The sequence below is a fragment of the Leiobunum rupestre genome, chromosome 6 (assembly GCF_980474605.1).
Source record: "Leiobunum rupestre chromosome 6, qqLeiRupe1.1.hap1, whole genome shotgun sequence".
Classification (NCBI taxonomy): Eukaryota; Metazoa; Arthropoda; class Arachnida; order Opiliones; family Sclerosomatidae; genus Leiobunum; species Leiobunum rupestre.
The window spans coordinates 66508351-66526937 of NC_143389.1; the positions used below are offsets into that span (position 1 = coordinate 66508351).

Below are 18587 nucleotides of genomic sequence, written 5' to 3' on the forward strand. Positions count from 1 at the left end.
ACTTAGATGGAATCATATATTACCTACTTTATCAAGTCAAAGTTTAGTAAATTATACCCAGGATATAAGTTATCATGTTGACTTATAACCCTAACTTAATAATTTAAGCAATTCTTTTCTCTCTCTCTCTTAAAGAAATCTTATTGTAATAAGCTTAAAAATTTAGGAATAAACTTATATTATAGGATGAAGAAAAGTCAATAGACATTTATTTGTAAATTATTCGCAATTTTATTTATTTATTTATCTATTTATAAAACGAACTACAGTTCGGTCTCTGGGAGGCTTAGGGTAATGACAGCATCCCATGAAATCGAACGCTGAGCACTCCTCCCGTCGACGGCTTCTCTTCGACCCTCTTCTTCCACAGTACGTACAGCGGAGATGGGGCGGGAACTCCTTTATAAGATGCCCTGGGATGTGTTTGGTATAGACATTACCATGTCGAAAAATTACTCCCATTTGATAATGCGCGCACTCTCGACCCCAGCAAAAGAAGAGTCCTCCGCCTCTTACTGCCAATTCTTCCGTACATTCGCCGCAGTGAAAGCAAATCATAGATTCGGTTGTCGTACCGACGTACTCATTTCCCGAGGCCAAAGTTATGGAAATAGGATCCATTACTAAAAAATTAGTAAGAATGAATGATTGAATATAATATATATATATACAAAGTTTAGAATTTACAATTGAGGTATTTCTACGTGCTTAGTCCCTCGAGCCGATTCCGAACGAATTGGCTGTTTTCTTAATACTATCTCTCAATTTTTCTGTTTACCCTTTTTATACTCGAAGGGGGGTGAGGGGGGTGGAAGAGAAAACTTTTCGAAAACCAATCAAATTTAGTTATATCAAAATCAAAACAGTAGTCCTCCAAATTGGTAGTCAACCCAAAAATAAGTAATTAAAAATTTAAACTATATTCAAATTTTCCTAATGAATCATTATCGAACATAGGGCTCTAGAAATCGTTATCATACTCGTATCTTATTAAACGGTACAGATGTTTGCGAAACAATTTTGGTCAGGGACACTTTACGTGTTTCACTTTATCGATTTAAAATCATAGTTTTAAGCAAAATCGTAAAACTAAGTACTTACTTTCTTAATTACAAGTACGCTAGGACGTCGCTCGTAAATTGCTTAGCTTAATCTTTTAATATTTGTCTTTAATATTTATCCATAATGGAAATTCCTCAGCAAATTCTGAAATTCGTAAGATTAACGAAATATGCATGCGCGCCTACTCGAGAAACACCTGGCTCTGCAGGTCTTGATTTATGTAGTGCATATAACTATGTTGTAGCCCCCATGGCAAGAGAGCTAATAAATACTGATTTAAGTGTAGTTATACCTGATTTCTGCTACGGACGTATTGGTAATATTATATATATATATATATATATATATATATATATATATATATATATATATTTATTTAACGAATACCATGTTTTATATTTATTTATTTATTTCTAGCCCCTCGTTCGGGTCTTTCAGTAAAACATGGTATTGATGTTTTAGCAGGTGTGATAGATAAAGATTACACTGGTACAATAGGAGTTGTCTTGATTAATCACGGGAAAAACGCATTTAAAATCTTCAGAGGCGATCGAATAGCTCAACTTATCTGCGAATGTATTTCGATACCAGTTCCTATGGAATGCCATGTGAGTTAAATTGATATGTTCCACCCTCCAAAATTATTATTATTATTTCAATTTTCCTGTTTTGGTTTGTATTAGCAAATTGAAGAAGATACAGAAAGAGGATCGAGAGGCTTCGGTTCTACAGATATTTGAAATAAATATTTAATGTGTGTTTTTTTTCATCCATATTCCTAATAATAATAAAACATGAAAATGGTTCGTATTTGTTTATTGTTTAGAAAATTACAGTATGTCTCCCAACAGTAATTGTAAATGTTTTATATCGTTCAAACAATAATTCATTAGAGAATATATTTCAAAGGGGCAATTCCCACAGAATTTTTCTAAAAAGAGGTTTTCCAAAGGCTTAGAATAGTCGTTTGAGAGACGGAATCCACTGTATAGTTCTAAAAAGCCACAGGGATTCTCTCTCCTCTCCAAAGGTTTGAAAACACTATAGAAAGTTCTGAATTTTTGTTCGAGAACTTCATACATTGTGGTGATGGATGATTGATTTTGCCGAAGTACGGAAAGTTGCTCATCAATTCTGGGTTTACACTGATCGAACGCAATTACCTGGGGTACGCTAAGCGTCAAACTCCCAGTTAAACACATTTCATCTAGCAAATACTTTTGACTAAATGGTTGCAGAATCCAATTAAACTCTCCGCCTGTCGACGTTACGCGAAAGTAATGGTTGTAACAGCAATCCGAATACAGCTCAATAGTAGGCGTTGGTAGAGTAATTCGTATTCCTGTTTGTGACCCCAGAGCGTCAATGACATAGGACCATTTTTCAGTAAGACAATCCCAAGATTGAATTGAGACAACGATACTATTGACACCGTTTGTTAAGTACACGGCTGGGGCACCATCAAAAATTGAAGCTGTAACTCCAAAACCAGAGTGTGACTTCAGAGTAAGACATACTTTTTTAAAAATAAAAAATCATTAAATAATGATACGAAATGTAAGAAATTAAATATAATACACACCTTTCGCGAACTTATAATCCATAAAGAATATATTTATTTATTTATTTGATTTAAGCTATATATATATATATATATATATTGTTTTTTATCCCTTTGCAGATTTTCCTGTAGCGGATTTCAGGAATGGAATGGTTTTATAGTACAAAAATGACCCTCTTTTATACGAGATGAGAAGTATGTGGGCACTTAAAAAAAATTAAATACCACTAATGATTATACTTAAGTTATTTCTAAAAAAATATTAAAATCAACTTAAGTACCCCTGTACTACCTTCTTTGTTTTCGAATTTCAGATAGCAAAACAACACTTAAGTTGAATTCCTTTTATTAAAATTGATACTTTAATATGGATAGAAGTATATAAATTAAACAAGAAGTGTATCCCAACTTTTGACTAAATGGTTGCAGAATCCAATTAAACTCTCCGCCTGTCGACGTTACGCGAAATATATATATATATATATATATATATATATATATATTGTTTTTTATCCCTTTGCAGATTTTCCTGTAGCGGATTTCAGGAATGGAATGGTTTTATAGTACAAAAATGACCCCCTTTTATACGAGATGAGAAGTATGTGGGGCACTTAAAAAAAATTAGATACCACTAATGATTATTTCGCTGTATACTTAAGTTATTTCTAAAAAAATATTAAAATCAACTTAAGTACCCCTGTACTACCTTCTTTGTTATCGAATTTCAGATAGCAAAACAACACTTAAGTTGAATTCCTTTAATTAAAATTGATACTTTAATATGGTTAGAAGTATATAAATTAAACAAGAAGTGTACCCCTTAGCTTAATTTGAGCCCTCCCAATGCATCCATAAAGTTTACGAAGCAGACGATGGTAAAAATAGAGGTCACCATTGAGAATAGAGGATTGAAAAAGTAGAGTGCTAAGCTCAGTAAACATGTATTTGGGTTTTGTCCTATATGAATTTTCACGTTTTCAGAGGGTTTAAACATTTTATACAAATTTTAGAAGTCGCGTTACTTCATTTTCTTCGCGATTTATATTTTTTTTTATTGTCATGGTCTTTTATTTTGAATTGAATTTAACCCTGTATTTAGCGTTATTTCTAAGTAATATCTATAAAGAAGTTGAAGCCTTGGTTGTTAATGTGGAAGTTGAAACTAATTGATAGTCATCATGAAAATTGAGTCATATTTACACAAACTTCCAGAGAAAAATATATTTCACCAAACATATTGATTAAGTCTTCTATCTTATTTTCAGCCTTTAACCGAAAGTCTACAGAAAATGTTGATTGGTCTAGGTCTGTAACTCTTGTAGAGGTCAACAAAGCATATGCGTATCTAAGCGAAGCGAAGCGTATAAATAGTCTTTGCTCTCCCTCTAACCTCTAACCTCTTAAACGCACCGTGTAATGTAGCGAAACGCAGTTTTTTCTAACACTCAAAACCTATAATCAAACTAACTTGCAAACCCTCAATTGGCAATATTTTATAAATTAGATTTATCTGTAAAAGTTTTATTTTAACATTTCTAATTTCAAATGGTTGACAATATTTTATTAATTAGCTTTATCGGTTCGCTGTAGTCGCGTTACCATGTTATCTGCGTCCGTGCGAAACGGAAATCAAACGAAATTACCTGGCGAGCGAAAATTCTAATTAGTACACTTCTTGTATTATTTATATACTTTTGCTATGGTACATTTGATTATAAAAATTTATAAATTACCAAACCCCTCCTCCTACCTCTCCCTTCATCTCACCGTTTTTAAGTACCAAATGAAGTTATTATTTCAAGTGATTTCTGATTTGGTATAATTATAGGAGCGAACATTCTATATTTTTACATTCTTCGTAATTACGAGCAAGTTTAAGGGCTAAATATTAGCTATGGAAAATAACGTGGATATGCGTGTAACTAAAGCTGTTCTTAGGTTTTCTTTTAAGCCGGATATGCCAACCGAAAAACAATTTTCGTTTAGAACGTTAGAAATAATGTTAAGAAAATATAAAAACTGGTATTTACGTGAATTGAACCTGCAAGAGGACGAAGGTTACATCGACGCCCATCTAGCTACCCATGTCGTCATTGAGAAGATTTTTCAAAGATTGGGCCCTCACTCGAGGGAATATATTAACGTAAGCTTGAAATTTGTTTTGATCTAATTATTATTATTATTCGATTAACTTTAAAGCGTTAGTAAGTTAGTGTATGTATGTATGTATGTATGTACGATAGTAGATATATGAGACAGTGATAAATTGAACTAGTGAATAGAAGGTATGGATTATCGTTTAGCTTATTTTGATTTCTTTACTTTATAGATCGAGAGACGTATTGTAGGGGTCTCGGACGAGGAGGAGGAAAAAGTTAATGCAATGCTAGATGCTTTTTTACACGGCGATTTACCCAACGCTGAATAAAACGAAGCATCTTCAGCCTACATTGAAGATGTTGAAATTGTTTGGTGGGAAATCACAAAACCTTTAAAATAAAATAATTGATTTTCCGTATTTAATTTTTTTCTTAAAATCCTACTACTACGCCAAGAATGTATTTATTTATTTATTTATTTATTTATACTCAGGGAGAATGAATATGTCGAGAATATTTTTAGCGTTTCTCCAATTCCACCCGTTGAGATCTTTTAATATCACTGCTTTGAGAACCATGGCGCCATCTAAACTTTGAAATAATCCTTAATTAAATATATTGATAAAAAGAACTCTAGTGATGACACTTCCCCCTATTTTCAGTGACGTACCGATTCTCACGTGACTTTCATTTTCTGTGCGCGCGCACCCGATTAATAAGATAACTGAACTTTGAGCAATGGATTTTTTTTTCCACTGGTACTTAAGATATGCCGTCAGGGTAGTCATGGGAATCAATTCTTAGTTATCTCAATAAAGAGTCTTAGCATTGGGAATAGTCATTGAAGGTCACGCTGAAAAGTAAGTTATAATAATAATAATAATAATCAGCTAGGCTATTTTATTATATTTAAAATGAAATTTTTAGGCATTCTTTTATATATATATATTGGAAATGTATTAGACAGAAATTAGGTCTAGTAGGGGTAAGATTAGCGTAGAAATTAAGTTACTATCACGTGACTCGTTCATTTTTCTGTGCACGCGCACGTTTAATAAGATAACTGAACTTTGAGCACTGGATTTTTTTCCACCGGTACTTAAGATATGCCGTCAGTGTAGTCATAGGATTTTTCACTCTTAATAAATACTTTAAAATGTAAAAAATAAGACTCATTATTGAAAAAAACTTAACACTTAGCCATTTTTTAGCAATCTTCTACGTAACTCAATTTTCCAAGAGGATTGTTTTCCGTAAACATTTTCAAGTGAGAGCTCGATTTTGATATCGTCAACGTGGTATTTCCAAAACTCTCCTTCGAGAAGCAAAGGGTTTTTTCCAAATACTCAAGTGGGTTAATATGTGCCGTCAATCATTAGAGGCAGTTTAAACTGTCAGAGAGAGACAGCCAATAGAATTTGAGGGTTATTTGAAGTTTAGATCACGTGATGAATTATTCTCAACAAGATAGGAATAAATTAATCTTCCGTGCGTCATTTCTCTACGGCACATTGACGAGTAAAGACCTGCTGACGGATCGCTCAGTCTTTTCTACAGCTTGACAAAGGATTTCTACCCGTAAAGTAAGTAACTATTTTTTCTTTGTAATAGACTATATTTTTAGACATATTTAAAACAATTTGCATATTGAAAAAAGCGTTTATATTGAGAATTTTAGCGTAGAAATTTAACCATATTGATAAAATTAGGTTTAGTAGACTTAGGGGTAAATGTAGGCTTAGAGAATGTATCATTTGAAACTATAGAACGTATTTGGTCTAGATCAGCTATGGACATTGAAGTGTATCGACTTGAAACGTTTCGTCACTGGAAAAATCCGCACGTCACTAAGGAGCAACTAGCGAAGGCTGGATTCTACTATATTCAGCGGGGCGATGAAGTACGATGTTACAAATGCCATGGAATCTTAGAAGGATGGAAATCAGGAGACGTACCAGAACTTGAACACGCCAGATGCTTTCCAAACTGTCCGGCTAGGGATAATTCACCATCGGGAAAAAAGTACCTTTCGCTAGAATGGGACATTCCCCCGACGCCAAAAGCAACTACGGTCTCTGACAAAAGCTTCTCACCTGTACCTGAAGAAGAAGAAGATGACGTTTGTGACTGTATGTCAGACGATACTGCTGCTAAACACTACAAATACGTGAGTTAGAACTTTTAATTAAATTAAGTTGCAGGAGATCGTTGCACCCTATTTAAATGCCTGTAAACTTAACTACTTTAATTTGTTTTAATTGTGTAATGTACAAGATAACCATCTAATGGAATATCTGATAGTACCTACTAACATGTAAACAAAGTTCTAAAATAAAATAAAAAATTAATTAAATTGAAAATAACTTGTTATTATTGCTTATACCCTAGAAATTAAAAGGGCTCGGAAGCGATAAGCAAACGGGTAAAAATCTAATCTCCAGATATCTGCACGAGGAAAACAAATTCTGGAGAATGGGGATGGGGGAAAGCAACTGGTGATTAGAAGGGATGAAAGCATGGGGGAAAGGAGCTGGTGAACGAGAGATAAAGTATCCAGTGAATGGGGGTTGGGGGAAAGCAACCCGTGAACGGGAGAATCTGGTGATTAGAAATTCTGGTGATTAAAGGAGGAAAGGCGCGGGTGAACGGCGGGAGGAACGGGAGAGGCGCGGGTGAACGGCGGGAGCCAAGCTACAGCTTTGTGTCCTTCCGGTGATTGAGAATGAAATTCTCAATCACCGGCGGGACACCCCCCTCTCTAGCCACCAACGCCTGTTAAATTACGGTGTTTTTCAAAAAAACAGCTTTGGCGAATGTCCTTTACAAAGTTATAACGTTAGGTACTGTAATTTATTCTACATCATTTTAAATATTTATAAATTATATTAATCTTATATTTAATTAAATATTTATAAATTATATTAATCTTATATTTAATTAAATATTAATAAATTATATTAATATTATATTTAATTAAATATCTGAGTATTTTAATTTATTTGATCGTGTTCAGGAATTGAAATCGGGTCGCATCGTTACAATGCAGATAGTTTACCGCCGAGTCATTGACTTCCTTTAGGAAAATAAAAAATAAAGAAACCATTATGATAAGGCGGGTTTTTTACCTTTTAATAACGCTTTGAAAAAGGATAATGATTCAAAACTCCCGCGGAAACTATATAAAAGTAATAATATAGCGCCACCGTGTGGAGAACTATCAATCAAACCGGGTAAAAAATATAATCTCTTCAATTTTTCGAACTTCAGTCATATCTCGAGGGGTCAAAAAACAACACGAAATAAAGGTATATAAGGCCGTTGCCGTCAATTTAGAAGATTAAGTCTGTCTTAGTTCTTGGCTGTCAGACGAACTACTAGAGGACGGGGTCCTGGTATCGGTCAAAAGTTATGAGGTAACTCTGCGGTTTTAATTAGTATGTTCGGTCTTCGGTCAAGAAAAGAGTTAAACCGACACTTGTTACATTTCATTGAAAATTAGACCTTCAGCTTTATCGGAAGCGTATTTAATAGTACGAAATTTTGGTTTAATTGAAATTGAAATTATTATTAAAATAGAACGAAATTTCGTGTTCAATTTAAATTATTGCATCGAAGATATTCTAATGTACTGTCTACTCTGTTGATTAAAAACGGATGCGCCGCCCAGGTTTTGAACCCGAGCCTTCCTGCATGACAGGCACATGATCTACCACAGAACCACGGATATATGTTACGCTTCTTTGAAAATTATAAACTCAGCTTAGCGGAAGAGTATATTAATGGTTTTTAAAGTCTACATTTTTTACGTATGAAATTTTTAGGGTCAAATCTTGTTTTAGCGCAGTCAGCAGAGATAAGAGGATTAAAGGGTAGAGCCTGTGGGTGGTCCACTTTGTTAGTTTTTTTGTTATTTATTTACGGGTTTTCTTATCGACTAAAATAAAGGCGTTTATTTAACGTTTATTACTATACGAGCTGTCGTTTAGTCAAGTGGCTCTCTGTGCTTTGTTAATGGTAAGGTTTTTGCTTTTTGTTAATACATTTGGTGTGGATATTTGAATATCTACGATTCCTAATGCAGTCATTGATTTCCTGGGTGTGCGAGTCATTATATGATATTGGAAATTGGACGGCATTGGTCTTTTTCATGCGGTATGGTATCTTCATCAAGGGCGAGTGTTGAAATAAAATGAGCGTTAAAGATGCGGCAAGTAAGCGAGAAAAATTATTCGTCTCAATTATTTTAATTTTAATTAAAATTTTATACCGGGCGGGATTGAACCGGAATTACGTTTTTAGTAAATAACTCTGAATTGTGGAGATATATCTTTAAGGGTCATCTCACCAAATTAATACAACTAGGGACAATTCTTCCGAGGAGAGGTATATTTTGGCTTGCCAACTTGTTTTCTTTTCACTCTCATTACAATTTGGTACGGAGCAGGCAACCATGTTCGAATATTAAATAAGGTTATATAAATTTCCAAGCTAAATTAGGCTTCACTTTTTTCATTTCTATCAAAATATCTATTACATTTTATACTAAAACCATTTATATTATTGAAAATAATGGATTATTAACTTTCTTTTTCTTTATCCTTCGAATTCAATTCTTTAAATAACTTAAGAAAACTTTAATTACATCCCAAGCTAGTCCTAAGGCAAGGTTCCTAAAAGCACGCAAACGTACTAAGAGGTTGGCTCTTATAAGAACGGCGGGAAAGGAGATTTCCAAAGCCACACGAAAAGGGGGAAAGATAGCCGTGTTCCCCTAGTCGCTGGTGAGATAAACGAAACAAGACGCTGCGTGCAGAGGCATTGGTTAAAGCAACTGCGCAAGCGCCAACAAATAAAACCTGAAAATATCTGCCGTGCTTTCATATTACGTTTCAGCCGCCCAATTTGGCTAAATATATGACAAAATCACAAAATTTTATTTGCTTGATGAGATTTATTTTACTAATAGAAAAGTATTTATATTTGATTTACGTTTTTGAGAGTTTGGTTGATTTTTATGGTTTTTTTTAGTTTTAAAAGAGATAGTAGAGCAAATGGGGAAATATTTTATTTGATTTGATTGGGCGTTATTAGCTGAAGCTTACGCGGGCCGGTTGAGCCTAGTCGATTGGGCTCTCATCTACAACTTTCGTCGAACCACGTGGCTCAGTGGCTGTTCTATTTCAGCTTCATTAATTTATGGGTAAGAATTTATTTAATAGTTATTGTATTCTAAGTCACAAAATTTATTTCCAAATTTATTTTCTATAGGTTCAATTTTAAACTGTCTGTCACTTGCCGTACGCCCCTACACTACCAAGGTTTTTACAAGCAGCATTAGCCTACGATGTTGTTTACCTTATTAAGCCTTGTTTTGAATTAAGCGACAAGCTGCAAGCACCACTCATCTGTTTTAAACTGCTATGGAAAGGATAATTATTGTGATAATACTGTGATATTATTTTGAAATAATAGATGACGGTAAAATATGTTAATTATATAATTATACAAATATACTTCAATAAATAAATATGATCATGCATGGCTATGAAAATTTTACATTTGTATGTCTAAATAAAACCACTTTCTATTAAGAAAGCATGGTTTAGATTTAAGATTTTAGTTTTAATTGCCTTTATATTGGATTAAATGTTTTTATAGCTATGCCTTATCAAAAAATGTGCTGTATTTGGCTGTACAAATTATTTCAAAGGAAATTCAGAAGTATCATCGCATAGATTTCCTGCTGATGAAAAAATAAGAGCTATTTGGTTAGAAATATGCGAAAGGTGTCGCTAACAAAAAAAATCAATAAAAACCATTTGTTTTTTACACATAATTGGTAACGATTAGTTGGTTCCACTTGTATTTTTGGACCATTCCCGTTTGTTTCCACATTGGTATTGTTGATGGATTAAATTGGTTTGTTATTGGTTTTGAATGAGATATTTTGTTTTTCCAATTGTAGAATTTATTTATTTCCAATTGGTTTTGTTTATTGTATTTAAATGGGATTTTTTGATTTTCCAATTGTAGAGTTTATTGGTTTTGCTTATTGGTTCTAAATGGGATATTTCATTTTTCCAATTGTTTTTTTTAAATTTGATATTTAGATTTTCCAATTGTGTTGTAGAGGTTTAAATTGGTTCCAATTGGAGGTTTATAGTGGTTCCAATTGGAGGTCGATAGTGGTTCCAATTGGAGGTCGATAGTGGTTCCAATTGGAGGTTGATAATGGTTTCAATGGCATTTTTACAGTGGTTCAAATAGGTGTTATATCAGCAAACCCGTTTGTTAACACAATTACGCGATTTGTACACGTGTCGTAACACCCCATTTTAAGATTAAAAAACACGTTTTTCATAATACGTGGTTTTGGTACTCACACAGGAATTAAACGTTACATAGTGTATTGAATGAACCACAACTATAATGATGACATCATAGTTAGGTGGTTATTGAACGGAGTCACACTTTGCCGATAAGATTATATGTTTACAGTTTACAGTAATGAATATGACTGTGACAATTCAAGAAATGTAATTAGGGAGAGCATTCGATCGGTTTGCATTTACCTTTAAGACGGGTGAATTTGCATGGAAATAGTAAAGATAAATTTTATTTAATTTGATTACAGTCAGTTTAGTTGGATTATAAAGCAATTCTGAGGAGACTATAATAGAAAAAAAAACAAGTTTGGTATTTATTGGATAAATTAATTTTACTGGCAGCAATTATGTCTGAAAAAGTGTGGCAGTGGGCTATCACTAACCCAGGGCTGTAGCTAGCATTTTCACTAAATTGACAATTAAAATTACATAGAAATATAATAGGTGATTTAAATCAAAGATTAGAGCCCATTAGGTTTCCAAATGGTACCCTAAAGAAAAACCCAGTCGCAGTAGGAGCCCATTGAGTTCCAATTGAAACCATTAGAACCCATTTGGTTTAAAAACAAACTTTAACTGATACCATTCGCAGTCTGGAAATTTCCATCAGAAACCATTCTGAGCCTCAAAACTTCCATCAGGAACCATTCGGAGCCTGTTGACTTCCATCAAGAACCATTGGAGCCCATTTGATTTCCAAATGGTACCAATGGTGCCCATTAGAACACCATAGACCCCATTGAATTAATAGTTGTCCCATATGGTCCCCATTAGATACCACCAGGAAACCAAATGGAACCACTAGGTAATGTAATGGTACCACCTAATTTTTTCGTAAGGGATTGGATCCAACCTCCGGGTTGTTGGTCTCAATTGGGATACTATTTGAGGCAAAAGTATGAAATGGTTTAAATGAGTCTATTGGTCATTATTACTCCAATTGGGGACCTTTTCATATCGAATTAGTTCCAATTGTGTTGCGCATACTCCAATTGGAATTTTCATTATAACCAGTTGGTTTCAATTGAGGTCAGATTGGTACCAATTGTAAATTTGTTCTCCAAGTGTTCCCTAATTGGCCTCTAACATATCCGAATTGGTGCAAATACGGTCCCAATTTGAATTTGATTGGTTTCAAATGCTTTTTACATAAAAACCCCAAATAGAAAGTTAATCCCAAACATGCTAGAATATGTTCAGAGCATTTTTCCAAAGATAATTTTGATAAGGCTGCCATTCGCACCGCCATATTTATTATTGTGACTCGAGTCCAGCTAGGAAAGATCGTAGCGGTAAGATTTGGCAAGCTAAAATTTCAGAAATAAATAGAAAAAAAATCTAGCGTGCACGGGCCTTTATAATAACGTAGGCAACGCATGAATAGAGTAGTTGGGGGAGCTATGGTTGAAATTTGGTCAATCAACAAAAAGGGTTTGCAAATTATAAAGAGGCTGAAACAGGGTAAAAAACCATTAACCACTAAACAAAGGGACGAAGCACCTTTAATGTACACAATTAGTCTTTCGCTCCACAACCAAGATCTTGTGAAAAACAATATACCACCAGCTTTCGAAGCCATAAACAAAGGTAGATTATTTATTGCGGACAGTAAGTTAATCCCATATGTAAATTACATTTGCAAGATCATTGTCGACGGATTTCGCAAATGGAGGTTTGGCCCACAAGCTGCAAATGCCATAAGTAAGTTATCACTTTCTTTTAACCTTAAATAATTGATTTCTAAAATATTTTTTCATTGCAGAAGAAACAACCGCTTTGGTTAGAAATACCAAGTGCTTAAAAGGACTTTTTCATACAGCTGTTAAGGATATACCTTCTATCCTTAAATATGGATTTGAAGAAAACGACTTGGAGAGGTATCGCATAATTTTTGAAATAAAATTAATGCACGCTAAAATAGCGGATTTGGTTAGAGCTGCTGCTAGGAGAAGAAATGAAAGACGGGGGAAGAGAGGAGTTGGTGGCCAAACATTACGATGCATGCTGTACGGAATGAAACCTAAAAAAGGTAAAAAGACTGAGAAATTTTTAAAAAGCAAGGCCCCAAAGAGAAGGAAGGTATCAGAGAAAAAACAGCCCTCTAAGAAGAAAAATAAAACTGCTGACATTTTTGCGGAAACCTCCCCTGTTACACCGGAAATTCAAACATCAACATCACGCTTTCAACAATTTCCGTATCAAAAAAAGGAAGAAAAATTCGAAAGAAAATTATGGAAGATTTTGAATATTAGTTTTAATTTTTAAACTAAGGCTTAGGGTTTTTTTTTAAATATAAAACAGTATTAGTTGGCATGTTGTTGGGAGCAATATTGAGTAAGCGCTATGTGATTTTTAAAATGTTCCTAATATTTTATTATCTAAGATGATATTGTTTATATGAATTATGTGATAAGCATTAACTAATATGATAGTCATTAAATACAAAACTTTATAATTGAGGGTATTTTTTAAATTACGATTGTGCCCCCCATTGGTAAAACCGCTGATATTAAAGGCCATTTACTTTTAAGCATCCGTAGCAAGAAAGTGTTACCAGCAGCCTCATTCCAAGTTTATTAGTGAGCTTCGGCCCCCATTGGGAAAAAAGCGATCGGCGCCACTGCTTCATTGTGCAACTTGAAATTTCAGCATGTGACACTGTCTTTGCTAACATGAAATATGGACCAATGACGTCAAACTTTGCGGCAGTACAGCGCCATAAAAATTGCAGAACGTACTCAGCTTCAAGCAATTCTGAAGCAGTTTTGCATTTAAAAATATCTTCCAAAGAAGAGAAATTGGATGAATCCACTGCACATCCAATAAATTCCCCATTTTTTGAATTCCCCATCATTTTTCCAATTATCTTCACTTCGTCGAAAATAAGGGCTCCCTCGTTTGCAGTGTTAGAGTATCCAGGATGGTCTATTAAAAACTTATCAAATCTTTCGGACTCTTTTTGCAGATAAACAAAGTCCAGACCGCTTTTACTCGGAATTCCTCGGATTTTATCACGCAAAGTATGGGCACTAGGAAATTTTAAAACATCAAATGAGGCCAGTGCTTCATAGGCAGCAGGAGAGCGGGAGAATACAGCTAACGCTATTCTGTAGGTTAGCGGACTCCATCTATTTCCATTAGAGCCTTTGTTGCATTTTTTTTTATTTTTGAGAAAGTCGTTATCGGGATCTCTCTTACTGTTCATCTCCCAAGCCATTTTCAAAGCCAATCCTACAAGTTTATTCGTTTTCATTGCTTCCTTAAAAATTATCTCCAAGTCTTTCTGTCCTTTTAAGTTTGTTTCATTTACAACTTCTGTTAGATTCTGGTCCTGATTTTCACTTAGCTCGAGACTTGTTTCTTTTAATTTATTTTCAAGCTGTGTTATTTTTTGGGTTAGCTTGAACCTATTGCGCTTGTTTTGGAGGATTCGCTTGTTCTTGGATTTGGGAGTGAGAACGCTGATTCGGCATTTAGAATCCACAGCTTGTCTTCTCCATTTTCTTCTTGGGGTTTCTCCATTTTTCTTCTTAATTCGGTCTTTTATATACCTTCAGTGTTAAAAAAATGCTTCAATTTATTATCCTTGGTTTAAAAATGGCATTAAAGAGTGGCGGCGCCAGGGGTAGGATATTCAGGCTATAACCTACTTTTCATTTCACTTAGGGGCCCGTTCCATTTTTAGAGTTTTAGCAATTTGTATAGAGGGGCCCATAATTCATAAAAAGTATCAAATTCCAAGCGCTGCCACTGAATAAAGTCTTACCATTTTAGAGCTCGACATTCTGGACATTGATACATCCTATTCGAAAGTTTTTCTTTAGACACATTAGATGGGGGATGTTGTGAAGTTCATTGAGACGCATGGAGCAGGTTTAACTCATAGTCTTTATTAAGTCATTCTGTCTTCAATATTAGTATACAAGTGTTTATATATGCGCTTATACCGCTAGTTGTTTTCTTACCTGTTCGTTATCAATATTTAGATAAGGCTAATAAAAACAATATGTTACATGGGAGTGAACCAAGCCAAACACTCTTTAGATTGAACACGTTCAAATGCGAAAAAAACCTTCTGAAGTTTTTTAGTGTCCTGTATTGTTCCTAATTCGTCCTGTTAACAAAATAGTAAAAAATAGTGGAAAAGTTTATACTGTAGTTGCTTTTTATAATACACTGACTGGTCTAAATTGACTGGTACCTTTGATAATCCTGGACAAAACACATGATCTAGACCTAACTCGTTTAGAGCCATTTCAACAACATCTAAATGTAACAGTTTTGTCTCGAAATCAAAGTAGTCATACTCGGTGATGGTTTTGAACAAGATTGAAATATAAACTTTCCCATTTGAGGAAAATATTAATTTGATTGGAGAATCATAATAACTCGAAACTGCTATCAATCCATTTGGCCTTGTAACTACAACTTGTTCTTCTTCACCATTGAAATTTGTCATTCGTGTAAGACAACAGTCAGCTAAGAAATTATGATAAGAAAAAAATTACGAGAATTAATAAAATAATCTAGTTTGGAGATTTATATAAAATATTTTTACTTCTTTTAAGAGTATGGAAAAAAACTCTTAAGTTGATAATGGTCCTGGTGTTAAAGGTCGGTCTTGTTGATCTTTCAAAGTTGCAAATCTTTTTGGACTAATTGCTTCCACTGACTCGTTACGTTAATTATCATCACACACCTCCATTGTTACCATTTGGGCAAGAGGAATACATGGTTTTGTGTTTACGACGTCACTTGTATACGGTTGTTTATCAGCAAGCTTTCGTTTCCGTTGAAACGTTCCACCAATCATCAACTTGTTTATTTCATCCCATTTGTCTGGTGGTACATAATTACCAAATATCTCAGTTTGGGTTTCTGAAACATTCGCATGCTTTTCAGTTTGTGAAGCAATATCATTTCCATTGGTTTCACTTTGAGTTTCTCCGTCTTTGCTAGCTGGAGCTTGACTTCCGACACCAACAGTTGTGAAGAATGTATTAACTTTAAAAGTTTCAGTTTTAATGCACATTTCTAAAGTAATTGGTTTTGGCACTTCCATCATTGTTTGTAAAGCAACAGCACGACTTTCTTTAATTTAGAAATTGATTTGAGTACTTTTATTTTTTGGCTTTAAAGCCAAAAGAGCCAACTGGGCTTCTGTTTTTTTTTCGAGGCATTTTAAAAACTACAGAAAACAATCCTAAATTGAATTAAACGATTGGGAATTACTAAACCGACAAAATTTTATGTATTCAAATTCAAAACAAACCTAGAAAACGATGTAATATAAATTACTGGGCCTCTGCGCTAATTTCTCAAGGAAAAGCAGACGCTGCACACGACTTTGACAATTTCGCCTCTAGAGGGGCTAGTGTCGCTGAACTATTTTCCGTTGGGAATCGCCGACGCGTAACGTATAACGACTATTCCGATGAGGTAATCTAGCTCTATTGCGATTGGTAGTTAAAAAGGGGGAAATAACGCTGCCCTCTCTAGCTTCTCATTTTACATGGCTAATACAGTGAGAGGTATCAAATGGCCGAAGAAGTTCACTTTATGTTCTTTATATATTTTGGGTTCAATGCATGAAATATGAAATATAATATATACCTTACGCCGATATTTTCTAAATGCGCTACGTAATAGTGCCATATATCGGTGACCAAAATTAATATTTGAAAAAAGAACGCGACAGATTAGGCCTAATAACGTACATTTTCTGCGTTTTGCAAATTATAAATGGGTAAAAGTTGTGTAATAAAACACTGCCAAAACTACTCTTTAAGTTTCAAAACTATAATTTCATCGATAGGATTTAATATTTGTATAATAAGATGTAAGCTTCTTATTGATTTAAACTGTAATAGGTTTACTCTATCCAAACCACTTGATAAATGGATACATTGTTTAAACCGTGAAAGCTGGAGTCTAGCTAAATCTGATTTCATTTGTAGCGATCACCAAAAAAAGTGATGACAAACAAGTTAGAAATGGCAAACGATGCCTTATAAAGACAGCAAATACTAAAAAATACCAAACAATTGATCAGGTATTGAAATAACAAATTATTATTTTACGTAAAGAAATTACAGTAAGTTGGAACACCAATAGGAACTGGTTTCACACTGAACGACACCATGATCTTTTTTTTTCTTCGATTAGCTTCCTCTATCAGAAAATTACTCAAGAACACGGTGAGCTTATCTTTGGTTTTAATATGTGAGAGTAACTTTTTTAAGGGTACCGAGCGAATCTTGGTATTAAATCCTTCGATCTTGTACCTTATTGCCGAATTTCCTTTTTGCCTTCTAAGACGTATTTAAGGGAGTTTTCGATATAAGTATCGAATAATATTACATGAACTTCTGAAAACCCTATCGCAGAAGTATTTCGTTAGTTCGGAACACGTATTCAAGCAGGAATCCATAACTCTATTTAGAGGTATGGATTCCTGATTCAAGTTATTTATACTCATAGACTGTACCTCAGCCATTCCATCAATTATAGCCACATCAAAGTCATGTCGCGCTTCTGATCGGTAGAATCTTCTCTATTTTCGGAAGGCTTCGATAGTGCAACAAGCAGATGAAGAAGTTTCGCTTTATCGTCGCTGTGATTTAGTAATTAATCAGCACTGAATAAAGCTCTTTGTGCGACAGTTAGTTCGTATTTTCTAATTACGTCATGTAAATCGTTATCTGGCTGAGAACAAAATAAGATAATTAGACGCTCGAAAAGATTCCGATCTTCTTTCAACTCTAAAATGCCAACTTTGGTTTTAACATTCGCTTTTTTGCAGTTGTACTAACAAATAAAGAATGACATTGCGAAGAGGGTCCCAAAGGTTTACTTTACCTTCAACTAGTGATTACGCTTGTTTACCGCCATTTGTTTTGTTTTTTCTGCTAATTTCGCCAATTGGGGTGAAGTGATAGTGTGTCAGAATTTATAGCCCGGTGTACCTAGCAACAGGGGCCATACCACCGGAGGCCTATCATCATAGTGCCCTACGCCAGCGTTCCCAAGCCCGGACAAGTGACAAATCCAGCATGGGTAGTAGTACCTTACTACTGATGGTTGCACCTTTGACGCAAGCCACTCAACCCAGCAGAAGGTGCAGCAATGGGTGAACCAATTCTCACTTCGCACACAGCAGTAGGATTAAGAGTGGATGCTGTAGCAACTCCAGCCGACACCCCTACCTACGTAGGTAAAGAGTCATACCCTTTGGAGAGAGCTCCTAAAGGGGAACGACGGGCACACAGCCGTCCACATAACCCGGCACAGCTGGCACCGGAGATCCCGGTGTGCCCCAAAAGTCCGGGAAACAGGACCACCGTGCCCTCCCTCAAACGGAGGCCCGCCGCCCCACAGCAGGCTACATAATCCGCCGAGGCAGCCAGTTTGCACGGACCCTCTACGTTAACCTGAGCCGAAGCTCAGTTTCCAGCCCAAACCTGACCGACGTCGGAGGTG

The 18587-nt window shown here is 34.9% G+C and overlaps 2 protein-coding genes across 3 annotated transcripts; both read left to right on the forward strand.

Moving 5' to 3' along the window:
- The first annotated feature begins 6053 nt into the window (after window positions 1-6053).
- Window positions 6054-6954, forward strand: LOC149943207 (death-associated inhibitor of apoptosis 2-like). 2 transcript variants are annotated; one of them, XM_090179633.1, is made up of 2 exons: window positions 6054-6305; window positions 6505-6954. In XM_090179633.1, the coding sequence occupies exon 2, from the start codon at window positions 6512-6514 to the stop codon at window positions 6896-6898; it is 387 nt and encodes a 128-aa protein (XP_090035759.1). In that variant the 5' UTR covers window positions 6054-6305; window positions 6505-6511; the 3' UTR covers window positions 6899-6954. The 2 variants fall into 2 exon arrangements, with proteins under 2 accessions (XP_090035759.1, XP_090035760.1); XM_090179634.1 differs by having other exon boundaries at window positions 6510-6954.
- A 5530-nt stretch (window positions 6955-12484) lies between these two features.
- LOC149943208 (uncharacterized) lies at window positions 12485-14077 on the forward strand. Its single transcript, XM_090179584.1, has 4 exons — window positions 12485-12809; window positions 12871-12985; window positions 13043-13303; window positions 14074-14077. The coding sequence occupies exons 1-4, from the start codon at window positions 12485-12487 to the stop codon at window positions 14075-14077; spliced, it is 705 nt and encodes a 234-aa protein (XP_090035710.1).
- Window positions 14078-18587: the final 4510 nt, after the last annotated feature.